Below are 24,152 nucleotides of genomic sequence, written 5' to 3' on the forward strand. Positions count from 1 at the left end.
TTCATGCTCTGTCTCTATCTCAAAAATAAATAAACGTTAAAAAAAAAAAAAAGTGGGGCGCCTGGGTGGCTTGGTCGGTTAAGCGGCCGACTTCGGCTCAGGTCATGATCTCGCCGTCCATGAGTTCGAGCCCCGCATCGGGCTCTGTGCTGACCGCTCAGAGCCTGGAGCCTGTTTCAGATTCTGTGTCTCCCTCTCTCTAACCCTCCCCCGTTCATGCTCTGTCTCAAAAATAAATAAACGTTAAAAAAAAAAATTAAAAGATTCCGCAGCAAAGTGAAAAAAATTATTTATTTGGAGTGAATCTTCCTTGAGTTTTTATAACTTTAATTGGATCACACAATGAATGCGGATGAGTCCATTAAAAAAGGAATCCGTCTCTTTAAATAAAAAAAAAAGCCATACATTTATTGCATATCTAGTAGAAGTACCAGAATGTCACAAATACAGAACAGATCAGCAATCCTGCTTTAATTTTCTCCAAAACATTTAAAACCTTGATTATTGACATACTGAAATTGGCATACAGTTTTTTTTCATGCAGTGAACAGAATGGCAGATTGCTCAGAAATCAGTTATAAATATTAAATTGTATTGAACATTCATAGTAAAAAATGTTGTAAAGTGCTGAAGTCATGTAAGTCTACAAAACTGCCACAAAGCTCAAAGTCCTTCTCAAGCAGTGACAGAGATTTGCTTACATCCACCATTCCAGGTGTGTCTGTTTTCGACACTTTGTCATTTTTTCCCCCACCCCCCCAAAGTTTTACAGATTGTCCTACTTCTATGGCTGATAAAATGCTGTACAAAATGTAGCAGGTGGTGATGAACTACGCCACTTTCATTTCAGTGCAGAGAAATATTCAAGCTTGTGTGTACCTGTAACCAAACTAGGCTTGTTATTTTTTTTTCCCCCTGAGTTGTCATAAATTAACAGTAAAGATGAATCAAAGAGCGGTGAGGGACCATCACCTGCAGAGTGAGATTCATTACATGTAAGTAAGTAGCCCCCCTGTGACCCTCACACCTGCCCTCTTTACGGAAAAATGGTAACATGAGAAATTCTATACATGTAGTGTGATTCCGAAAACAACAAAAACAAACAAACAAACAAAAAAACCAAACCAACAACGACCAGTTGACCTGATAACTCTGGCAACTTAGAGCAATCAAGGTTTATGTAAGATGTAAATGGCGACTTGTAACGTACGATGGTAAAATACGAAGTCTCTGCTACCCCATGTGAAATACAGAAATGCTTCAACAGTTAGCTGTTGAAAGGAAGAAAAAAAATCAGAAATGCTTCAACAATTCAATGAAATAGAATTCCAATCAAAGGAGATCCTCAAGTATTCTTAGGTGATAAAACAAATTATTTAAGAAGCTAAGGCGATTTGCTCTTCATTTTTTTTCCCCCCTTTAGCTAGCACATGTGGCCTTTAATCAAATTGAAGAATCATTATAACCTGGCCCTTGGATGAGAGTAACTTTCCAAGAGGTCTGAGGCATTTCAAGGATTGCCAAAAGGAGGTAAAAATGATGCTTAGGTCTCAGATTTTACTTCTCTTGATTATTTTAATCATCCTAGAATAACTTAATAATAAATAGTGGATTAAATTAAAGATACTACAGTCACATATTTCGGAATAATTAAAAGCAACAGGAAACATATTTTGAATGCCATTCTGTATATTCTGTGTTGAAATACTTCTGGTAATGACTGGCCGTAGAAAGAAGTGGTAATCTTCACATTTATGAAGTTCAAGTTATATATATATATATTTTTTAGAATTTGTTAGCCGAACGTTTGGTCTTAAACTATACTTCATTCCCATGGAATAGTTGAAAAACTGAGAAACCATGATTTGTTAATGGAGACCTCAGTGTTTTCCAAGGGGTTTTAAACAATTTGTTCCTATTCTGAAAATGAGAAATTTGAAAGGTGATTTAAGATTTTTTTTTTTTTTTTTTTTTTTTTTGGTGGCCAATTTCATTTCCGCGATCTGGGCCGATGGCGTTTTATAAGATAGTTGTTTATCACATGTGAGAGCTCTTAAAACCACTCTGGCGATTCACGTCACTGTCTTAAACTTGGAATGTGAGTCAAAGGGTCCTTCTTTGTATCTCTTATTGCTACTGAAGACGACCAGATTGATGTGTGGAAATTGCTGGGTTGTTTTTGTTTTGGCTTAAGAAACAAGCAAAAAGGAAACCTTACAAGGGAAAAAAAGAAAAGGATGTTGGTCGTGTTCACATACACATTCCCTTTAAGATGTCGTTTGGAAAGTGCACAGAGCCGACAGCCCCCGTACCTCCCCGGGTCCCCCCTGCCCACCGTCCGCCCACCTCCCGGCCAACAGGGTGGCTGGCGTTACTGCAAAGCATGTCATACTGGCTCCATGGTCACGTGAACTTTATGCTCATTTTTCCCGAGGTCCATTTCAAGAAAGTCTTCGGGTATGTCCTGTAAAGCTTTCCCACGAGGATTCTCGGCCTGGGCCTCGCCTGCAGGATGACGCTGGCATGGTCCCTTTTTACAAGGTCTCACAAGCGCGAGGCACCCAGCAGCCACAGACGTGCCAGCTGCACACGAGTAGAAAGCTCTACTGTAAATCTTACTCTGGTCCACCAGCAGACCTGAGAGAAAGCATTCGTATCTGTTAGCAACATGGCCACAAACCCTCTCTCACCCAGAAGCTTCTCAGTGGCTTAGCCTTCTGTGTTCTAGCTGGGTTTTCGAAAGAAAAAAGGGTGTTGAAGGTATGAGTCTTCCCTAGACTGGGGAGCAGGGAGAAGTCAGACAAACGCACAGCTGAGACGACTGGGTTGCTAGCTTGTTCTTCACGGGCTAATCTGTCCTCATGGAGCATAAAACGAGGGACAGTTAGATGCATGCTTCTTGGAAAAGGAAACAGTGAGAAGAAAGAACTCTATTATTTTCACTTGAGTTCACTTTAGGGCTCTTTTAAGATGAGGCAAGATTTCTGTCCTAATAACTTTGGAGGACCTATTTCCGGGGCTAAGGTGTGAAACACACCCAAGTCCTTCCGCCAGGAAATATCGTGTAGTGATCAATTAAGTATTTGCAGAGTGAGTTCTGTGCTCAGTTTCCTCACGCCCTTCCTAAGAAGGGCAGGTGACTTACAGAAGTCCTTTTGTGCTGTGGTTCCAAAAGTCAGAGGGTAATGAGTGAGGTTATACAGCGATGGGTACCCCTTGAGCATTTACAAGGCAAGATGGCAGCCAAAGGTTGGGGCAGCCTGGACTGCAGACGGAGCTTCTAATCCTGACTTGGTCACTCATTTACCATACGATTGTTGGCTTACATGCTTTGACCTTCAATTTCCTCCTATTTAAGTCAAGAGAGCTGGCTCAGGTAATCTCTAATCCTGTCAGCTCTGAAATTCTATGGACCATATAAAAACCAGTAGGTTTTAAGACTCTCACAAGAAGCCAGCACAACCCATAAGGGGATAGTAGACAAGGGTTCGGATTTCGTGTAGGTAAATTACCTGCAAGAGGTGGTCCCGCCAGTCCTGATATGCTCTGAATGAAGACATAGGCTCCCGCCGCAGAAGACATCTTCTCGATCCCCACGACGTCGTCTTCGGCAAGCAGTGGAATGTGGGTACCCCCTACCGTTCCAACCATGAACCCAAAAAATATGCTGCATGACATCAGACCCCAGAATTCAGTAGCGAAAGTAAAGGCAAACAGAGACACAGTCAATAAGATGACGCAGATGAGCTCAATGTAGATCTTCCGGATGGGCTCTCTGTTGAAGATGCAGCCGGCCCCGATCCTTCCAAAAACTTCAGCAATCGCCATGGTGGACAATAAGAAGGCAGCGGGTCCTTTCGATGCTAGACTAATGGCCAAGGGAATGATGTACAGGGAAGGTGCGAAGAATCCCAGGGTTGCAAAAAGACCGAACAACGCATAACAGATAAAACTTGTGTCTCTCAGGATGGAGAAGTCCAGTAGAGGGGCTTTCTTATCGCTCCGCTTGGGGCTGGCCTTCACCAGCTGCACGTTGGCCTTCGGCCCCAGTTCTATGTTGGCGTGACTAGGCACATTTTTTGGTGAGGTAGTTAATTCTACTCCTGAGTCAATGGAATCTATTGAGGTGCGTGTTTTCTCATTTTCGAGCATGCATTGCACTTCTTTCCGGTGTTCGTGTGCGGTTGCTTTCGGGGACCCCGGTCCTTTGATGATAATCGGTCTCAGCAACGCCCCGCAGACGACAATGTTCAGCTGCAGCAAGCCCACGAAGAGGAGACTGTATCTCCAGCCAATGTTGTCCTTCAGAGCCGTGATTGCTTGAAGAGGCGGGGGCGAAGAAGAGAGAAAAATTCGAAGGTCAGAAAACAGACTCGAGGCCCAGGAGAAAATACCGAGCAGAAATAAGGGTTCCGGTTGAGTACTACCTTCGGTAAAAGTTAGGACTTGGCAGTTAGTACTTGGCAGGGTGAATGCGGTCCACCTGTACTGTATCCTTCATTCTAGGCTTTGATGCTGTTCTGAACCGATCAGGGGAAGAAGTGCACAGGGATTATCAGATGCAAACCCAAACCTGTCAGCCTAGGTCCCCAGAAGAGCTTTGGAGGGTGCGGTTTGCCCGGTGGAGGCACGAGAAATGAAGGAAGCCGGTGACCTACTTCCAGGTTTTGGCGAACAGCAGCCTGCAGGCCAAGTCCAGCCCACTGCCTGTGTCTTTGATACTAAAGCTTGACTGGGATGTGGCCCCGCTCATTCGCCGATGTGGCATATGGCTGCCTTTGTGCTGTAACCCACAAAGTGTGAGGGGTTCTGACAGATACTTCTATTCCGCGAAAGCCTTAAGTATTTACCGTCTGGCCTTTAAAAGACAGAATTTCCTACGTCTGAGCTACATCACTATGCATTCACTCATGCAGTCTTTGGTAGTCATGGATTAAGTAGAAAGATAAACGAAGCATCTAAGCTCACGGTGATCCCAGAATTCCACGACGACACAGTTCTACAGTTTCTATTCTGCAGACTGTCCTTTACTGTGTGAGTCCTGCTCCTTCCCGCCAGGAAAGCTGGGTCCCGGGCTGCTGGCCAGGGGCAGGCTGGACACTGGAATGGGAGGTTGGGGGAGACAGCCGCAGGGGAGCCCCACAGCAACAACTGAATAATGCAGGCCCCCCCCGCAAGACCTTAAAGTATCTTCGTAATCATCCCAGAAAGGCTAAATGATATTCATTTAGAATTTTATGATATTCTAATTCTTTGAGAGCAGACAGGTATGAAGACATGGGAAGCTGGTTATCCAGAAGATAGGCTGAGCAAGGCAGCCCCACATTCCGTGGGGGGGGGGGGAGGTCCAGTTACTTTTATAGCCTGTTTTCACACCTCTCGTTCCTCCCATTAATGTGGGAAACTTCAAACTGCAAGATATTTTAGGCTTGGGTATTTTGAGAAGCTTTATGCTCATCTGGCAAAAGTGGGTGCAATATTCCTCCCTCCATTTACCTTTTTTTTTTTATATAAATGTTTATTTATTTTGAGAGAGAGAGAGAGAGAGGTAGAGCATGAGCAGGGAAGGGGCAGAGAGAGAGAGAGAGAGAGAATCTGAAGCGGGCTCTATGCCAATAGCACAGAGCCCGATGCGGGGCTCGAACTCACGAGCCATGATCTCATGACCTGAGCTAAAGTTGGATGCTTAACCGACTGAGCCACCCAGGCGCCCTTCCATTTGACATTTCTTGGGTGCCTACCAGGTAGCAGGGATTTTCTAGGGAACAAAGCCCAGATGCAGTTCCTACCCTCAGGTCATTCACAGACCACTGAGTCTCCCCGCAACATTAAGTGGACAGAAAAGCAGAAAGAATGACACCAGGGTGTGTGACTGCCCGCCCTTTGCTTAAATTCAACAGTTAACATTTTCCCTGTCTCTCTGCCTTCCTATAGACCTATATGCACACACACATTTCACTTTTCTCAACTATGTGAAAAGCGTCAGTCACTAGGACATGTTACCCCTAAACACTTCTACATTAACTCCTTCGCTCAAAGTATAGTCACAGACACATTCTTCAAGGAAACGGCAGAGTAAGAAACGAATCTGGGTCTCCGAGGTTAACCGTCTGTTGCTGGTTAGAGTGAAATTTACCTGCGGACATTGAGATAGCAAGTAAACTAGGGAGAAAAATTTTGCCGCGAGATTACCTACACACAGATAATAAAGCTAACTTTATCAGCACCTTTTAAATCCACACTGAATATGGTTCTTTTGCCAAAGGAAAGATAATAGTATGGCCCGTCTCAAATTATTAAATTCGTTATTTTGGAATGGATGTTTCCAGCCTTCCCACTGAATGGGCGTCTTAACACCTGTTGACCTATTTAGGTCAACTCGGATTAGTATTAGAGCGGAGGGATTCCTAAAACGGGATGAGGGAGGACAGATCCTCAAACTGCGCTGCAGGAAAGAAGGCAAATACGGGTAGAGTCAGCCGACTGTTGGCCAGAAGAGCAGAGGGGCTTCCCCAACCCGCATCCGTACATGGACCACGAGGGTCTGCCTACCTGGGGCGAAAGCGAACATAGCGAAACATTCTCCCGTGGAAGCAATTGCAGTGACCATGGAGCGCCTTTTGTCAAAGTACTGGGATAGAATGGTGACAGTTGGTAGAAAGCTAAAGCAGAATCCCAAACCTGAAAGAGAGCCAGAAAGAAGAGTGAGCATCACAAACGATTGATTACAGAAGGGTGCAAAGATCTGGGATTATTGTGTTTTTTGAATTTTTTAATTTTTTATGGAAAAAAAAAATTTTTTTTAAATGTTTACTTACTATTGAGAGACAGAGAGACACAGCATGAGCAGGGGAGGGGCAGAGAGAGAGGGAGTCACAGAATCCGAAGCAGGCTCCAGGCTCTGAGCTGTCAGTACAGAGCCCGACGCGGGGCTAGAACTCACAAACTCCGAGATCATGACCTGAGCCGAAGTTAGATGCTTAACCGACCGAGACACCCAGGTGACCCTGTTTTTAATATTTAATTTAGTGTATGTATGTACATACGTATTTTTAGGAATTACTTAGGTTTTTTTTTAATATTATGTGCCATGTCAAATAGACATTTTTGGTTTCCCCAGAGATTTTTGTGCCAGCAAATACTTTGGTCACGATGCATAACAATCTGAAAATAATACCAAAAAAGTTAACCACCAGACAATCGAACCTCTTGGAAATCCAAACAATACATTTCCTAAATGATTACTGGGTAAAAGAGGAAATAGAAGCTGCCTTTATAAACTATTTGGTGAGGGCGGGGTGTTTATTGTATAAATCGTTAAGTTCTGGAAGCCAGTGAATTTCATTCTGGAAAAAGGTGCTGTAGTAAAAACTAAAGTAAGATAAAATAAAAGGTTTCGGGGTGCCTGAGTGGCTCAGCCAGTTAAGCATACCATTCTTGGTTTCGGCTCAGATCATGATCTCAGTAGTTCATGAGATAAAGCCCCAAGTCGGGCTCTGTGCTGGCAGTGCAGAGCCTGCTTGGGATATTCTCTTTCTCTCTCTCTCTCTCAAAAAAAAAAAAAAAAAAAGGATTTCATTAGAGGTCTAGAAAAGTTGTAACAGTTCGGGGATGCCAGGAGTATAAAAACTGTTTCCTGTGGTTTTTTTCCCCCTATTTTTCGGCATTAAAAGAATTTATATAATTCACCACGCACAGACCACTATTGAATATAGTTCTTATATAAGACTTGTATTTAAAAGAAATAAATGGGCGCGCCTGGGTGGCTCAGTCGGTTAAGCGTCCGACTTCAGCTCAGGTCACGATCTCGCGGTCCGTGAGTTCGAGCCCCGCGTCGGGCTCTGGGCTGATGGCTCGGAGCCTGGAGCCTGCCTCCGATTCTGTGTCTCCCTCTCTCTCTGCCCCTCCCCCGTTCATGCTCTGTCTCTGTCTCAAAAATAAATAAACGCTAAAAAAAAAAATAAAAAAAAAAGAAAGAAATGAGCTTTGATAGGTGCAGAAATATATGAAAAGTTGTGCAAATCTTAACTAAATACATATATCATCTGTTAAGTAATGTAGGGACTGCTTTTAATGTTTATTTTTGAGACACAGAAAGAGAGACACCTCCCAGGCGCCCCTGTAGGCACTCCTTTGAGAGGGAAAAACGTTTTCCTACCCCGAGACAAAGTTTACCATGCTTGCTTTCTCCCCTACAGCCCAGAAGTCTCAGACTCCCACTTTGGAAATACCCGCTAAGGAAATTCCCATCTTACTTGGTGAAAATGATGTCTTTGGGCTGCAAACTAATGCAAAAGAGAAGTTGTCTTTCTCATTGGTAAATATTAAAAAAGAAAAAAAAAAACCAGTCAAAAACTCTTGGGCACTGAGAAGAGATTCCTGTATCCCCTGGAGTCTATCCAGCCCAGTTTAAAACCACCGATCTGGGGCACTATTAATTTTAAAGGAAAAAAAGAGAAGGAGAAAAAAAGATACATGTTGGGTTGGACCCCCTCCTTCCCCTTCCTTGTTTTTCAAACGGAGTATTTGGAGGACTCTGGAGCCCAGGAGCAACACTTACCGGATATGATGCCGATTGAAATGTACATGTGGTACAGCTTCCTGGAAAAGGAGGCGGTCACCATTCCCGTGCTGACAAGCAGGCCCCCTGCCACCACCACGAGACGGTGCCCAAAACGAGTGCTCAGGACAGCAGAGAGGGGAGCTGCAGCGAGAGACCATAATGCGACATTTTAATTCCCAGAGGCATGAACATTAGCCTTCTTAAGATTCCTTCTCAAGTCTTGAACGTGGAGAGATGATGTGCGATATATAATACATTTCACACGATGGTTATATTTGTTCAAACGGGACAGTACATTCTTTGGGCTTCTTAACGAGAAAGCCAGAGTAATAGGATAAAACATATGGCTCTATTTTTAGATGAAAGCGACGTGGGCTCTCCACGAGCACCTATAAAGTTAGGTATGCATGTCATGTGTGCTATTCTGTGACAAAAATGGGTTTTCCTATGATGGCTTGAATCGTCTTCGTTTTCTATACAGTCACTGCTTTGGATTCTCTTTTAGAAAGCTCCCTTTGGGGTCAGTTTCTAGCTCAGTTTCATTTGACTTTTCTGAAAATGATGTGAAAGTACAGCGAAGGCTCAGTTGAACACCCCACGAGGAGGCTAGCTAGGGGCTAGCGAATTCAGAGTGGCTGATGATCATTCACTCATTCGCTTAGGGTCTGTACTCCATATCCTGCAGAACACTTAGGTCTGGCAGATCAGTTTCCTAGTGGTATGTTATTTAGGCCAACACTGATACTCACTTGAATATACCAAGATAAGGGAACCACTGACAATTGGGTAAGAGAGCAATACAGAACATGCTGGATAGAGAAGCAAAAAACAAAACAAAAAAAACCCAAAACAAAACAAAAAGGACTAAATTTATTCCATTGGGGTGAGTCCATATAGAACTCTTCTGTTAGTGAACTATAAACCAGTATTGAATAGAGCTCATAACGAAACCACTCTCATCGCTGTTAGGTGGCCCATTGGTGCAAAGCATTAACTCGTATCATAATAGCATTTAGAAGAATGATCTTCTGGTATAATAGTATTAACGGGAAATTTCTTGTTGACTGTATCATTGTTTTTGATTATAAAAGAGCTCAAAGTGAAGCTCTGACATCTTTTTATTTGGAATGCCAAAGGTAAAACTTTAGTTCGAATGCACTTACATTGTCTTGCTGAGTAAACTTTCCCCAATTAAAAAAGTAAATGTCTTGGGGCACCTGAGTGGCTCGGTCAATTAAGCGTCTGACTTCAGCTCAGGTCACGATCTCGCGGTTTGAGCCCCGCGTCGGGCTCTGTGCTGATAGCTCGGAGCCTGGAGCCTGCTTCGGATTCTGTGTCTCCCTCTCTCTGCCCTTTCCCCACTCGTGCTCAGTCTCTCTCGGTCTCTCAAAAATGAATAAACAGTAAAAAAAAAATTTTTTTTTAAAGTAAACGTCTTCATACTCATGAAGACATTCATATTTCATGAAGTAAATGACTTCAACTGGAACTGGAGAGCTCCCCTGTGACGCTCCCAGGACACTGTACGAGGAGTAGTAAGAAATTCTTTACTCGATAGGAAAGAACCATGGAGCTGCCTCTTTAAGACGTTATATGGCTGAAAACTAACTACATTTAAAGACAGAAAAATTCAGACATAATAGTTCCACTGTTAGGGTATTAGGGTTAGGGAAGTGTAAGTTCAGCCCCATTAACTTTCTGAGGTGAGTTCAGTGGCCGTGTTTTCTTGGAAGCCCTTGCCGTGGCCCCTGATAGACAGACGGACCGTCCTGAGAATCAGGCCTGTAAGGGACCCAGAGACAAGTAGCACATTGAAAATCATACTCAAACATGGGAGTGCAAGCTGGTGCAGCCACTCTGGAAAACCGTATGGACCCAGCAATTGCACGACTAGGCATTTATCCAAGGGATACAGGGGTGCTGTTTCGAAGGGACACATGCACCCCCATGTTGATAGCAGCACTGCTGACAATAGCCAAAGTATGGAAAGAGCCCAAATGTCCATCAATGGATGAATGAATAAAGAAGATGTGGTATATATATACAATGGAGTATTACTCGACAGTCAAAAAGAATGAAATCTTGCATTTGGATGGAACTGGAGAGTATTATGCTAAGTGAAATTAGAGAAAGGCAAAAATCTTGACTTCACTCATATGAGGACTTTAAGATGAACATAAGGGAAGGGAAACAGAAATAATATAAAAACAGGGAAGGGGACAAAACATAAGAGATTCTTATGTAGGGAGAACAAACAGAGGGTTACTGGAGGCGGTGTGTGGGAGGGGGATGGGCCAAATGGGTAACGGCCACTAAGGATTCTACTCCTGAAATCATTGTTGCACTAGATGCCAACTAATTTGGATGTAAATTTTAAAAAATAAAAAAATAAGAAGAGTATACTCAAACCCCATTTTCTCAGAGGCACTCTGGTTAGCCAGTGAAATCCTTTAGGGAAGCGGCTGTCTGCATTCAGAGTGTCCCTCCTGGATAAGATTTGCAATTTTACATTATATCCTGATTGACATCCTCTTGCTCTTCACGCATCCACATTTACACGTCCCGACCTCTTTCCTAAGCATGCGTTTATGAGACCAGGGCTAGTATGGCAAGTGCTTTTGCTGTTGCTTCTTCAGAAAATGACTGCATAGGACGGGGCTTTACTGCGGGCCTCAAAGTAATCTCTCGTATCCTAAGACTATGCATACAGTAGGTATCTAGTGCATGTGCGTATAAACTGAAGGCCATCAGGGCAGGCAGACGGGGCTGTCTCCTTCAGCGCCTCTTGTTACTCGCCATCCCCAAGCCCCTGAAAACCCTATTACTGAACTGAGGCTAGAAAGGGCCCATGGGCCATATGAGGAACGCATTGCCAATATGGTGAGTACATCATGTAGTTAAGCCAATGAAGAGCGGCACATGCTTCCGTATCATTTAAACAGAAAGAGGTACCAACCTGTGAATGTTAAGACAAATACACATATTGATATGACCCACGAAATCCTGCTATTAGATTCATTAAAACTGTCCATTAAGTCATTGAAGAAGACGCCAAATGACTTGATGATGCCGTATGTAAAGACTTCAACGAAGAAAAAAGACACAGCCACCACCCAGCCCCATCCTCCGTCAGGCACTTGAGTATAAACATTGGCTCTGGAACAAAGCTGTGATGTCTTTTGGGTCATTCTTAATCTGAAATAAAAAGTAAAAAAAAAAAAAAAAAATCAGACCAGCCAAAAGCATGAGGGTTGATGATTCTGCTACTCTTTAGCAAACATAACAGATAGGGACTACTTACCACATTTCTTAGGGTGATGAATATTTGAACAATGTGCGGTTACTATAAAGTCTCTGGATAACAATTGCACACTTATTTAATTGTCACAGCTGGGAAGTCTTCCTTCCAGATTCTTTGGGAGCTCCAAAGACTTGTATTGTATACAGAGCCCCCAAAGAATCTGGAAGGAAGACTTCCCAGCTGTGATAATTAAATGGGGAAAAAACAAACAAAAGGGATCAGAACAGCGTAGTTAGAGGCACCCTGAAGGATACAGAATGGCCACCAGTCCATCTAGCATCTTCCATAGGATAAATGTTTGCGGCATCCTATGTGTCTCTGGCTGATGCCCCCAGCCATTCAGATCATCAGCTACCTCTCCTTCTGATTATGATCTGGCATTTTCCATGCGGATGTACCTACACGTACAGAATGTAACCATCGTGAGTAAGTTCCTCAAAGTTAACCACTACTTGATGTGTTAGCAATTGACACATACTCAGTGACCGAATAGAGCACTGAAAATTTGCAAGGCCTGGGCAGCTAGTGAACCTAGCCAAGTTGCCCTGACCTCAGTATGCTTCTGCATATGAACTGCCACAAACATCAGAACAAACAGACCTGTGCCTGTAACGCCACCAGTAAGGGGAAACACTATACTTCACATTGGAGGGAGGGGGGTTGAACTTGCGTCTTCCCCTCTGGGAAGTGTGCTTTCAGAGCCTCTGCAGTTTCGTGCGCTTTGAGACGGTGATGTGTTTCTAGCCCAACCCAGAATTACTATCTGTAATAATGAGTCCGTGGCCTTAGAGCTCTTGAATCTAAGAATTCTCTACAATCATACAGTTGTGTACAGGTTGAATTTTTAGAGGATGCACGGTGTCATCCAAGTACCAAGTACCAAGGCAGGTTTTATTGATGTTGGAGGGCAGCTGAAAAATAACGGGACACAACCTCATCTCTCCGGCGGACTTGCCAATTTTTGGTGTTGGGATCTAACCACATTCTGAGTTAACTCTCTAAATCATAAAAAGCAGCAAATCTGACCCAACTTAGTGTCCTTCATCCTATCGATGGTGCCATTCGCACTGTAGACCGGGACTCTAAAAGGACAGTATACTCACTCTTTGTCCTTCACTGTTAAATATTTGATTGAACGAAATAGGGCATAAGATGCTTAAAAAAGCTTATGCCCTCTGCAGCAAAGGCCTCTGCGTTTTGCTGTGTGTCGGTGCATCCTTTCTGAGAGCACATACAGAGGTGGGAAGGCCAGTTAAATGGATCAAGATGTAGGCTGGGCAGCGACAGAACAGCTTCGCATCAGCCTTCCCCAACAAGGAAAGCAGCTGATTTAAGACAGAAGCCGGGAGCCCTCCCGCAAATGAGGTTTTCACAACACCCCTCCTCCATCAGACTTTCAAAATTCACTCCCAAGGTGAGGCAGCTGGGGCAGGGGTGTGAAAACACTACTAGGCTGAAGGTCTAGAACCCCCCCTCCCCCCAAAAAAAACCCACAAAAAGTACTTCCCAGTAATAGGGTCCATCTAGTATTTGGTGTTTATCCCTAGAGAGAGGTGTTGGGGGAGAGGGAGAGGGAAGTGGTGGGAGCTCCCAGCTTAGGTCCTTAGCTTCACCCCTTCCATTGCATTCCCCCTACCAGGCTGTTAGTTTGGACTTTTCCTTGCGGAGCCAAGACGCCTTTACTAGCCTAACTGGCTCCGAGTGTCCAGTACGATTAATCTCTTTGAAATGCTGCACTGTCATGACATTTTTCTGCTCAGCCTTTTTCAGTGGCTTTCCTCTTTCTGAGGGATAAAACCCATGGATTAGCCTGGCTTTCCATGCCTTCATCGTTGGACCCCACCCTATCTTTGTAGCCTTCTTGCTTCCCGTTCTAAAACTTGACTCAGGCTGTGGTCCAAACGGACTCCTCCCTGCCCGCTAGTCTCTAACCACCTTGCCCATGGCCAGGCCCTCTCCCCCGGCTCCAGGGACTGGTTGCCCCCCTACTTTTGCAGCTGGCACCTGTCAGACCCTGCTCCCTCAAATCTTCTCTCTTCCATAATGCTTCCTCTGACCAACTCAACCTAGGGGGTTCTCTTCTTGTGACAGGTATCACTTAGTAATGGGGTGTTGTTTGTGTTTACCTTATTTGCTCATGGAAATAATAGGCTCATGGAAAACAAACCCTGGGGCCTTTCTCTCTTTGTACCTCCTTCTGCCTTCCTGCCCCCAGACCTTTCACACGGCTTGTATTTATTTTTTTCAACAAAGTACCTAGGAGGGGCCAGACCCTATGCTAGGCATCGGGATACTACGGTGAAAAACAGAGGGATGGTCTCTGTCTCCATGGACTTAAGTCCTTGTTGATGGTAATGATAGGAACCCTATGACTGAAATGCATAGTGAAACCACTCGGCCATGTCCTTCCAGAGTTCAGCACGTTTCTGACAAGCAGTTAGACTAAGTGGCAATGAAGTCCAAGGACCTCTGGCATGACTGTTCTAACCCAGAAGGGTGCTCCTAAGATCTTAGGGCTCAGGACCAACCTGAATAAAAAGACTGGGATAAAATTGATAAAGGCAAAAAAAAAAAAAAAATTGATAAAGGCCCCAAAGACTGAATTTCTTTCTAGCCTAAAGCCTCCACAGGGTCAAGAGACCGTCTTTTTGTTGGACTGTATTTAGGACAGGATTGTAGTTTTCGTATGAAGATAAGATTACCTATCCATCGGCAGAAGACTCTGGTGATAGGTATCTATCTCACTCGTTCTTTGCATGTTATGATCTGTGGTTTGAACGTGCAAAATGGGTGCACTTTCCACCAACCGGTAGCCCGGAGTGGTGTTAGAATTATAGAATGTTAGGGAATTTAGAGCTCATTTGTCCGTCTCCTTGTAAAATCTTACTCATTTTTCTTTACAAAAGGTGGAATCTAGACCGAAGAGAAGGCACTTGACCGAAACTGTTCAGAATCAAATCTCCTGTCTCCCAGCGTCGTCCCGCCCTATCAGCCTAAGGGACAGCATTTTAAAGGCCTGGAAGGGGCTGTTTTAGGCAGAGATTGGGAAGAATTTCTTTCAATGATAAGACCTCTCTTGACCTCCCTATGTAAAGTTCCATAAGCTGTGTCACCACTTAACTGTGTGACCTTGAGAAAGTCAAGTGCACCTCTCTGGGCCTGAGTTCCTCATTAGTCAAATGGCAAGGTTGGACTGGAGAATCTTTAAGGTTCCATTCAGCTTTACCAGTTTATACTGTGGTACTCAGCACCGAGTTCTGTGAATCACCTGATTCCCCCTGGGCAAACCTGGTGGTCCAGGGAAAGCCAGGAGCTAGGAGGAAGGTGCAAATGCTAGATGGTTCTTGCAAATGTGGGTGAAATGTAGTTGGACACCGCTCAGATCTGATCTTTGGCAGCTGGTTGGAAGACAGCAGACTTGACTCTATGTCTATGTTCGATTCCTTTGGTTTTTTTTTTTTTTTAAACTTTGCTTTACATCTGTGCTACTCTCCTGAAGCTAGATCCAAATAGAAGTTTCACCCGCACTGTTAGGGTTTTGGAGGACAGACGCTTTCTTAGTATTATTACTGGGGACATCATAAAGCAAAGATGACACCCCCAAACCCACTTCCTCCAAAGTGTATGCCTTTATCCTCCTAAAGCATCCCACGTCCTGTTATATTTATCGTTGGAGAGAAGACCACAATATAGAATAATCATAGAATAACCTGGTTTCTAGAACATACTGGATGAGAACTTCTGTGTTCTGCATGTAGGATCACACAGGGCAGGCACCTACAAGGGCAGCCAGCAGCTCTTTCCAGACCCAGTGCCCGGCAGCGCGTCTGGCACCTAGTACGTGCTCAGTAAAAGCTCCTTCGACAAAGTAGGAGTCTTGCCCTACTGCTGAAGGGGTGCCCTGCTCTATCCCTATGAGACCCAAGTGAGGACGTCCCTACTTGCACAATAAATCCCTTCCTGGCCTCCTCTCCTTATGTCCATTCATTCCGCAGGCCAACCGGCTTAAAAGTGTCCACCTCCACAAGGCTAGAAACAAAGGCCTGAATTTTGAAACTCAGTTGCTTAGAATCCTCTATCAATTCCAGGATACCAAATACCGCCTCGGTTTTATGTCGATGCGAACTGATCTTACGGGAAGGGACGCTGGTTTACTGTGTGGGGGTCTAACAGGTGAGGCAAGCTGAGTGGGTGAATCACTCTGCTCCTTGATTTGTGTTGTCAGCAGGTAAACAGAGTGTTGTCCCGATTTTTCCCTGCCCTAAGAGGCTACGGTTCTAGGACAGCCTTTGAGCCGGACTTGCTCCGAGTTAGACTTTCATCCTCCACTCTGGAGTCCTCTGGGGCCAAAGCCCACGCGTTTGTTGTCTGGAGGCCCTTGGGCATTATTTTGTTGAACGTCTGTCTACCATTAACTGGCTGCACAATCTTGGGGAAATCACTTAATCCCCAGATTTCATCATCTGTAAAGTAGGGACTAACCACAACAGACTTGAGGGTCCCAACTGTAAAGTTCCACAATGAACGGGGCTTCCTGGCAGCCGAGCCGCCTTCCCCCTGATGTTTTCCCAAAGGAAGTACAAGGAAAAAACACGCTGGGCAGTTTGAAATATTTCCTATGAGCATTTGGTTGTCTTCACCTTCAATACATGAGGATTCTGCCAAGGTGTGGAAGTCTGCTATAGCTGGGAATTTCACTGTGATTTGATCTGTTGAGTAAAGGTTTGATTTGGGGCCATCAAGAATGCAAAATATTGGATTATTATAGACCGTCAGAGCATCAGTCCAGGGTCAGTTTAGAGCAAAGTTCAAAATGCAGGCTTTGGATGGAACGGTGATGGCTGCCGGTTAAAGCCAAGCCTCCGCAAAAGCAGGGCTAGGCTCTGTTCTTAAAGGCGTAGCCTGGAGAACAGCTTTTGACAAGCCGTTTCCCCCTCGCCGCCCCCCGCCCCACCCTTGTCAAAACCAGTCTGCATTCAGGTAAAGTTCATCTGAATTCTCTACTAAAAAAGTCCCAAACCTAACCTGGAGGTCTGCCTCAGCAGCTTTGAAATCACTGGATAAAACCAATGCACCCATTTTACAAGATCATGATGTTGAAATCTGAACCCCTAGTTTAAGTGTCCTCCTCAGGGGTTCCACTGAGAAAAAGTCCAGTTTTTGGAAACCACAGAAGGAAAACTCACAGTTAGTGGTACTCATTAAGGCAGAAGGCGCTTTTCCACTTGGCTGCATTGTTTATTTATGAACTGGAACTCTCTATCTTGGCTACCCTTCCCTTAATTATGAGAAGAGGTATTTCTTTATCCCTGGGGCAGGATGTATCGTTGACCCCCCAAAATGCCGCGTTATGGTGCTTGGGACATGGGAAGAAGCCTCACTCAGAAATCTCAGCAGAAACACATGGTATTTTTTTGCAGAGAAGACACTCATGTTCGTAGGATTTGCAAAACAGATTAACTGAGAAATCTCATTCTCGGGGTAGAAACCATCTCCTTCAAGAAGGAGCCCGCACAGAGTGTCTAACTGTGCAAACAAAACCAGCTTCCAGGTTGTCAAGTTGTAATGCTCCTTCCCCAGTTGGCTCCGGGGAGCTTAGTCTCTTAAGGCTAATGCCCCCTGCGTCTGGTGACATTTTACATGCCACCGAACAAACTTCTATCACCTGTCTGCTGGGGGGGACGGTGGGGATTTAATTTAAAAAAAAAAAAAAAGTAAAAAAAGAAAAGGAAAAAAAAAAATCCCAGAAGGAAATAACCCATTTCCTCTGCAAAATCATCCTCCGCCACTACGGAACTGCTCAGCCACACGGGCGCTTTCCTGCGGCTGGCAGCCGCAACCGGGAACCTTGGAAGTTGAGCGGGACCAGCCGTCAGGCGCTGACAGCTCGGACGGTCAAGGTGTAGGACCCGCGCGCTCTGCCTTCCCAATGCGGGGTCACGTTGGCTGCCCCGGCAGTGTGTGTCGGCTTGTGGGGGGGGGGGTGCGGGGGGGACAGGGATTCCCATTTGCCCTGGCGCTGCCTCAGTGGCCGGCCTGCGCGCGCGCGCGCGAGCCTGGGGAAGCTACCTCTGACATTTCGCTCCTGTGACGCGCGGGCAACTTCATGCGGAAAATCCACGCAGGGGTGAGCGGGCGCCCCCGACTCGCTCGATGGCCTGAAACCCCCAATCCGGGACGGGGCGGGGGGCAGCCCTCAAAACCAAGCCTGCCTCTAGCTGTTTTCCGGACCCCAACTGCCAGCCAGGGCCACGGACAGTCAACTCTCAGCTGCCCACACTGGCTTAGAGCGCGTCATCCTGGTGGCCCTGGGCATTCCCAACTGTCAGAGAATATTTTTCAGAATAACGTCTCCAAAATGTTAAGATGTTAAGTGGTCTCCTCCCGCCGTCCTGCCCACCCCACACACCACCAGCCCCCCCCCCAAAAAAAAAAAAAAAAAGCTCCCAACACAGATTAAAAAAAAAACAAACAACCCACCCCACAATCAAACTTTTAAACATGTAAAATAATAAAACCAACTCACCAAGTTAGAAGGGAAGAGAATAAACCCCAAAAGGCTCCCAATAAGGCGGAGGCTTGGCCTCCCCCTCCTTATAAGCCGCTCGGTAACATGAGAAAGGTTTAACCCCTTAGGGCGTGGGCCCGAGCCTACCGCAAACTGGCTCCGGCGGGTGAGCACCGGGCGCCCGGCCCGCAGCGCCCCGGCCCCGGCCCCGGCCCCCCACCCACGGCCGCGCCTCGGGCACCCCGGCCACACCCTCCCCCCGCCCCCCACCCCGGCCGCCTGCGCCCGGGCCCTGCGTGCGGCTGCCCGCGCCCCGGCCCCGCGTCGCTGCCTATCCCTTATCCTATACCGGCTGCAGCCGGTCTCCGCCGGCCTCGGGGGCGCGCCGCCGCCGACCATGTGCTGCGAGCGCCGAGCGCCGCCAAGGAGGGGGCCGGACTGGCGCGCGCGCGCCGGCCCACGTGGACCGGGGCCGCGCCGGGCGCGCGCCCGCCCCGGGCCCGGGCTGGGGGTCACGGAAGGTAACGGCGTCGCCGTCTGGTGCCAACGGCGGGGTCCCGCGGGGCCACCCCCGCCCCTGCCGCCGGGGTCCTTGGCACGCCGCCCCGCTCCCCCCACCCGACCCGGGCGCGGCTGTGCGCGCCTGCCCGACAGGACCCCGGCGCTTTGCTGCACCGCAAGCGGGGAGCGCGGGCGTGCTCGGGGCGCCTGCACCTCTCCTCCGGCACCCCCGGCCGGGCGCGCGCGCGCGCGGGGCCCCAGGGCCGCTTCCCTTCCCTCAGTCCCCCCTCCCCTCCCCGAGCGCCCACCGCCGAGTACCCCCGGAGGATTTGGGGATTGGCTGGGGGCGATTGGGGGTGCGGGGGCTAAACCCGCGCGGCGCTCGCGGCTGCGGCGGCTCCGCGCCAGCCCGGAGCAGAACAGGTTCCTTCCAGTTTGGGTGTGAGCTGCGCGCGCGGCGCCGCGCACCCCGAGTTCCTCCTCCAGCGCCCACTTCCCCCAATTTCGTCAACTCGCGCACGGTTCTCCTTGGGGGGGGGAGGGAGTGCCGCAGTGGGCCCCAGAGAGCTAGCGGCCCGGCTGCTACGAGTGCCTAGCTTTCCCCCTTTTGCAGCAGTAGCGGCGGCGGCAGCAGCAGCAGCAGCAGCAACAGCGCCAACAGCATCCGCGTTGCGCGAAAGGGATGTGAGCAGCCGGGCTGAGTCAGCATCCCCGGGTCGGGGCGCGCGCGCATCCTCCCGGCCAGGCGGCTGGCGACGTGCACACAGGTGCATGGCCGCCTAATCCGCTGGGAGCCCCCGGTACGGCAGGGACCCGGGCGTTTAGGGAGTACGTGCCCCTCATCCCGAAGTCCCCAACCCCAAGGTCACTGCGAACTCAGCAGATGATGCCCGGGAAACCAGTTATGGGGACAAAGCAGTGTGTCGTATCCCAGGCATTTCGGAGTGCGCGGGGGCGCCGACTTGGCTTCCTGGTCTCCACCTCACTTACCAGGGCTGATTGGAGACCTGCTCGGAAGCAAAGGCCTTATTCTCTGCATTTCCCTGCCGACTTTGGTACGGGCTGCTTCCTCCTTTTGGGGTTCGAGAATGTGGTTCTGATGTCAGAAACTCGAGAGCCTACTTTGGGGGCGCGTGCACGCGGGGTCGCCACCGGGAGGAGTCAGCGATTTGAGTTTTAATAAAAATCCGTTTGCAGTGGGTGCCTGATTTCTCTCCTGGTTTGGGGATAGGGTCGACTGCGTTAAATGCCATTCTGTACCGGTACAAGGTCTGGCGTGGGGTAGGTGGGGAGCAGGTGTGTTCCTGTGAAGCGCCCTGTTTCGGCCAGTAATGCACAGCCAAGGGCAACTGATTCGCTTCGCAACCTTGTGGGAAAGTAACTTAACTTCTAGGGGCGTCAATTTCTCGAATCTATAAAATGGGGTCAATAGTGGTACTCCCAGGATTGAAGGGTTTAATTTATGATTCCTGTGAAGTGCGGATCAAAGTGACTGACATATGGTGAGCCCTCAGTACCCGTTGTTATTATTGTTATTATTTATGGCTTACCAAGTATGATGGCTGACTCCAGTATACCAAGCCATCTGTTTGTCGAGTTGTTCAAAGAATCCACACGTGATGATGTTCAAAACTGATTTTAATCACTAAAACGAACATTTTAACCACTAAAATGTAATGTCCTTACAGTGTGTTAGGACCTGTCACTGTTTTTAGTATGGAACTGTCATGTTCACTGTGGCACAGCATCTACTGTATTGGGTCTTGGGAACCTATGGAGGTAGCCCATTGTTTATTACCGAGTGGTTCTAATCAAGTCCAGAAAGTTCCCGGTGCTTCAGTTTCTTGATTTAAAACATTAGGCAATGGGATTCTCTCTCTCTTTCTCTCTCTGTCCATCCCCCACTCGCTCTGAGAGAGAGAGAGAGCACAAGTGAGGGAGGGACAGAGAGAGACGTAGACGTAGGCTCAAACTCATGAGCCATGAGATCATGAGCTGAGCCAAAGTCGGACTCTTAACCAACTGGGCCACGCAGGTGCCCCTCAAAATAAATAAAATTTTAAAAATAGGTTAAAATATTAGGCAAATCATACCAAAAGCTCTAGTTATGAATGAATGACCGAGAAACTCACATCTGAGTATTTGACCAGAGTGAACGCACTGGCTGTTGGAGAGGCGTAACTACAATGATAACAATCACAACAACAATAATACATTACTATTATTTTACTAATATTAGTTAGACCTGTTGTCAATTTTTCGTATGTTTGCTTTGTTCCCAGCACTGTATTAAGTGCCACACATGTGATCTAACTTTAACCCATCAGTAACATTCTGCAGTTGATCCTTACCATCCCCATTTTACAGATGAGGAAAGTTGAGGCACACAGCACTGGAGGGATTCACCCGAGGTTTCACAATATAGGCACACACTGGCCCTTTTCTGCAACTAAAGCTCACCGGAGACGATACTTTGCCACCTGCATTTGGGTAACGGAGAAGGGGAGCTGGAAACCCAATCTCTGCCCAGTCTTGCCAGCCACAAACCAATGACTTTTGCATGCCCTGGTTAGAGGCTGGCTTCACCTTGTTCCCTTTCCTAGTGAGACCAAGCGTGAAAACCCTTGCTTTTTTTTTCCCCCTCACTCTTCCAGGGATAGCAGAGAGAGGGAAAGCACAGCATTGCCATGCTAATCAAACCCCCCCAAACAAAACTAACTCTGTTTGGTTCTAAATACAAACAAAAGAACCCTTGGAGTCTGGAGTACAGAACCAGAACAATCAGGATATTAAGTTAAGGGTTCAGCTCCCTTGTTAGCCTCTTCTGTTGTGTCTGCCGTAAGCCAAGGAGCAGCAGAGCCCCTCCGGCCCTTCATTTACAGTGGGCAAGGCTGTGATGATGCCCTTTAAAAAGTCCCTCAACATCTTCTGGGGGAAATAAATTGGCTCCTGAGCCTATCCTCTGTGCTCTCTCTTGCTAGCCATCTTGCTCCGGGTCATTTGCATGAGAACAGATTCCTTTGTGCAGAGTTGGCCGGCCTGTTCTCCGTCTACGTTCGTAGCCCTTCTACTCTTCACGTTGGGTTGCTAGGCAGATATGACCCTGGCTTGCAAATAAGCTCACTGCATTTACCAGCCCGTGAGAACTTAAACTTGGGTAAGGAGATTGAAAGGAATCTTGTCTGGAGCTCAGAGAGGATTCGAGGGGGCTTCTGTGGGAGGTCTTGGTCGCCCGTCCATCCACTGTCTCTCTTCCTGTCTCTGCACCACCACCCCATTATATCACCCGAGGGCCTGTGCTGGCTCTGGGGGGGGGGGGACCCCCTGTGTAATTTGACTGAAGCAAATTCTTGCTTTAAAACTTGACTGCTCCTCCAGACGGCAGAGAACCCCAGAGAAACTTCCTTGGAGGAACTCCAGCTAGATGTGTTGGGTTCATCTGGTGGTTTGTGGAGCCTCCCCCCACCTCACATCTAATGGTTTGAAGGCGAGGCAGGGCCCCGCTAATGGGAGTGTGGGCTCCTGAGGGGGTTTGAAGATTTGCCAAAGGGCCTGAGGCACGGACGGTTTTCCTGCAATCAGCTTCAGAACATGAGCTCTTTCCTAAAGCCCATTTGTGTGAGAACCCACTGTGGGGCAGGTCTGGTGCTCCGTTAGCCTTGCACAGCTGACTTCTCCTTCATAACCAGAGCCAGGATCCCACTAGGGTGCACTTTTCCAGCTGAAAATGGCTCTGCGGTGAATATTGAAATACTGTGTCAGGGAGGCCTCTTTCGTCAAGTCAATATGTCCCATCCCCCAGTCCATCTCATAAAGATGCTTTTGCAGTAGTAATAACTTGTCCGAATGCACAATGTTTTTTCTTTGATTATAAATGATCACTTATAGGAATAATTATGATCATCATTCAACCCAAAAGGGATTTTTTGTTTTTACACTTGAGGCATAAAACACAAAATTTCAATTTATACCCAAAGTCTGTGTTCAGAGACATAGGATAAGGTGATTAAGTACTTTTGAATCTAAGTATACTGTGTTGATGTAGAATGAAAATACAGTTTTGAAAAAAAAAGGAAAAAAGAAATGATAGAAAGTTTCTGACCTCATGAGAAATGTTCTCATGTATTTTTTGTAATTTTTAAAGAAGTTTATTTATTTTGAGAGAGAGAGTAAGAGAGAGAATTCCAAGCAGGTCCATGCAGAGCCCGACGTGGGGCTCAAGCTCACGAAACTGTGAGATCACGACCTGAACCAAAATCAAGAGTCAGACGCTTAACCAAGGCACCGAGGTGCCTCATCAACTCATGTAATTTTTAAATGAATGGTGATGGTTTTCCGATGACTCTGACGTTTATATTACACCGGATACAGTTAAAAAGAGTGGTTTAAAATAGTTTTACTGTAAAAGTCAACATTTACAACATTTTTACATTGTAAATTGTAAATTACATGTAATTTACGACATTACAACATTTACAGATACAACATTTACAGATACAAAACAATATCTTTTGCAGCTACAATGAAACATTGGACGGAATTTAAAAACTGCACGAGGTTGGTATGGACTGAAAGTGTGTGGGCCCTTTATGCCCCCCGCCCCCGCTAAATTCATATATTGAAGCCCTAACTTCCAAGGCGATAGTTTTTAGAGATGGGGCCTTTGGGAGGAATTAGGTTTAGACGGGGACTTGACGGTGGGGCCTTCAAAGAGGGAGAGAGAAAGGCCTTGGGAGGACACGGAGAGAAGGCAGCTGTCTGCAAACCAGGAAGAGAGCCCTAACCCCACCTTGTTGGCATCTTGATCCCAGACTTCCAGCCCCTAGAACTATGAGAAAATGAATTTCTACGGTTTAAGCCACGCAGTCTGTGGTATTTTGTTTGGCGGCCCAAGCTGACTAATACGGAGGGGATTTATTGTTTTCCAAATTCTCTTAGAGGTTACACAAACAAAAGAATTTGCAGGCCACTGAGTGTGATCTACGTTCGTAGGAGCACAAGGAGGATGTGGTCCCTGCCCTCATGGGTAAGTTCTCCCCGAAGAGATAGAACAAACCCGAGAGTCACCACAGCGAGCCCTGGGAGGCCAGGTAGGGGCTGTATAATTGAGAAGTACAGATGTAAAAATGCACGTGGGTGTGGGCTCTGGAGCCTGACCTTGAACCCCAGCTCTGTTCTCACTAGCGGTGTCACCTTGCTGGGGCAAATTACTTAACCTCAGTCTACCTCAGACTGCTTATCTGTGAAGGGGGATAACAGTACTCACTGCATAGGGCGGT

At 46.9% G+C, this 24,152-nt stretch overlaps 1 protein-coding gene across 2 annotated transcripts; it reads right to left on the minus strand.

The window, feature by feature from the left end:
• Positions 1-273: 273 nt before the first annotated feature.
• On the minus strand, positions 274-18,544 carry SLC16A6 (solute carrier family 16 member 6). 2 transcript variants are annotated; one of them, XM_030296644.1, is made up of 6 exons: positions 18,391-18,544; positions 11,520-11,758; positions 8,561-8,704; positions 6,553-6,681; positions 3,513-4,319; positions 274-2,637 (listed from the first exon to the last, which is right to left on the minus strand). In XM_030296644.1, exons 2-6 carry the CDS (start codon positions 11,749-11,751, stop codon positions 2,387-2,389), a joined length of 1,563 nt encoding a protein of 520 aa, XP_030152504.1. In that variant the 5' UTR covers positions 11,752-11,758; positions 18,391-18,544; the 3' UTR covers positions 274-2,386. The 2 variants fall into 2 exon arrangements, with proteins under 2 accessions (XP_030152504.1, XP_032446993.1); XM_032591102.1 differs by lacking the exon at positions 18,391-18,544 and having other exon boundaries at positions 11,520-11,965.
• Positions 18,545-24,152: the final 5,608 nt, after the last annotated feature.

Source organism: Lynx canadensis, chromosome E1, assembly GCF_007474595.2.
Source record: "Lynx canadensis isolate LIC74 chromosome E1, mLynCan4.pri.v2, whole genome shotgun sequence".
In the NCBI taxonomy this organism is placed as follows: Eukaryota; Metazoa; Chordata; class Mammalia; order Carnivora; family Felidae; genus Lynx; species Lynx canadensis.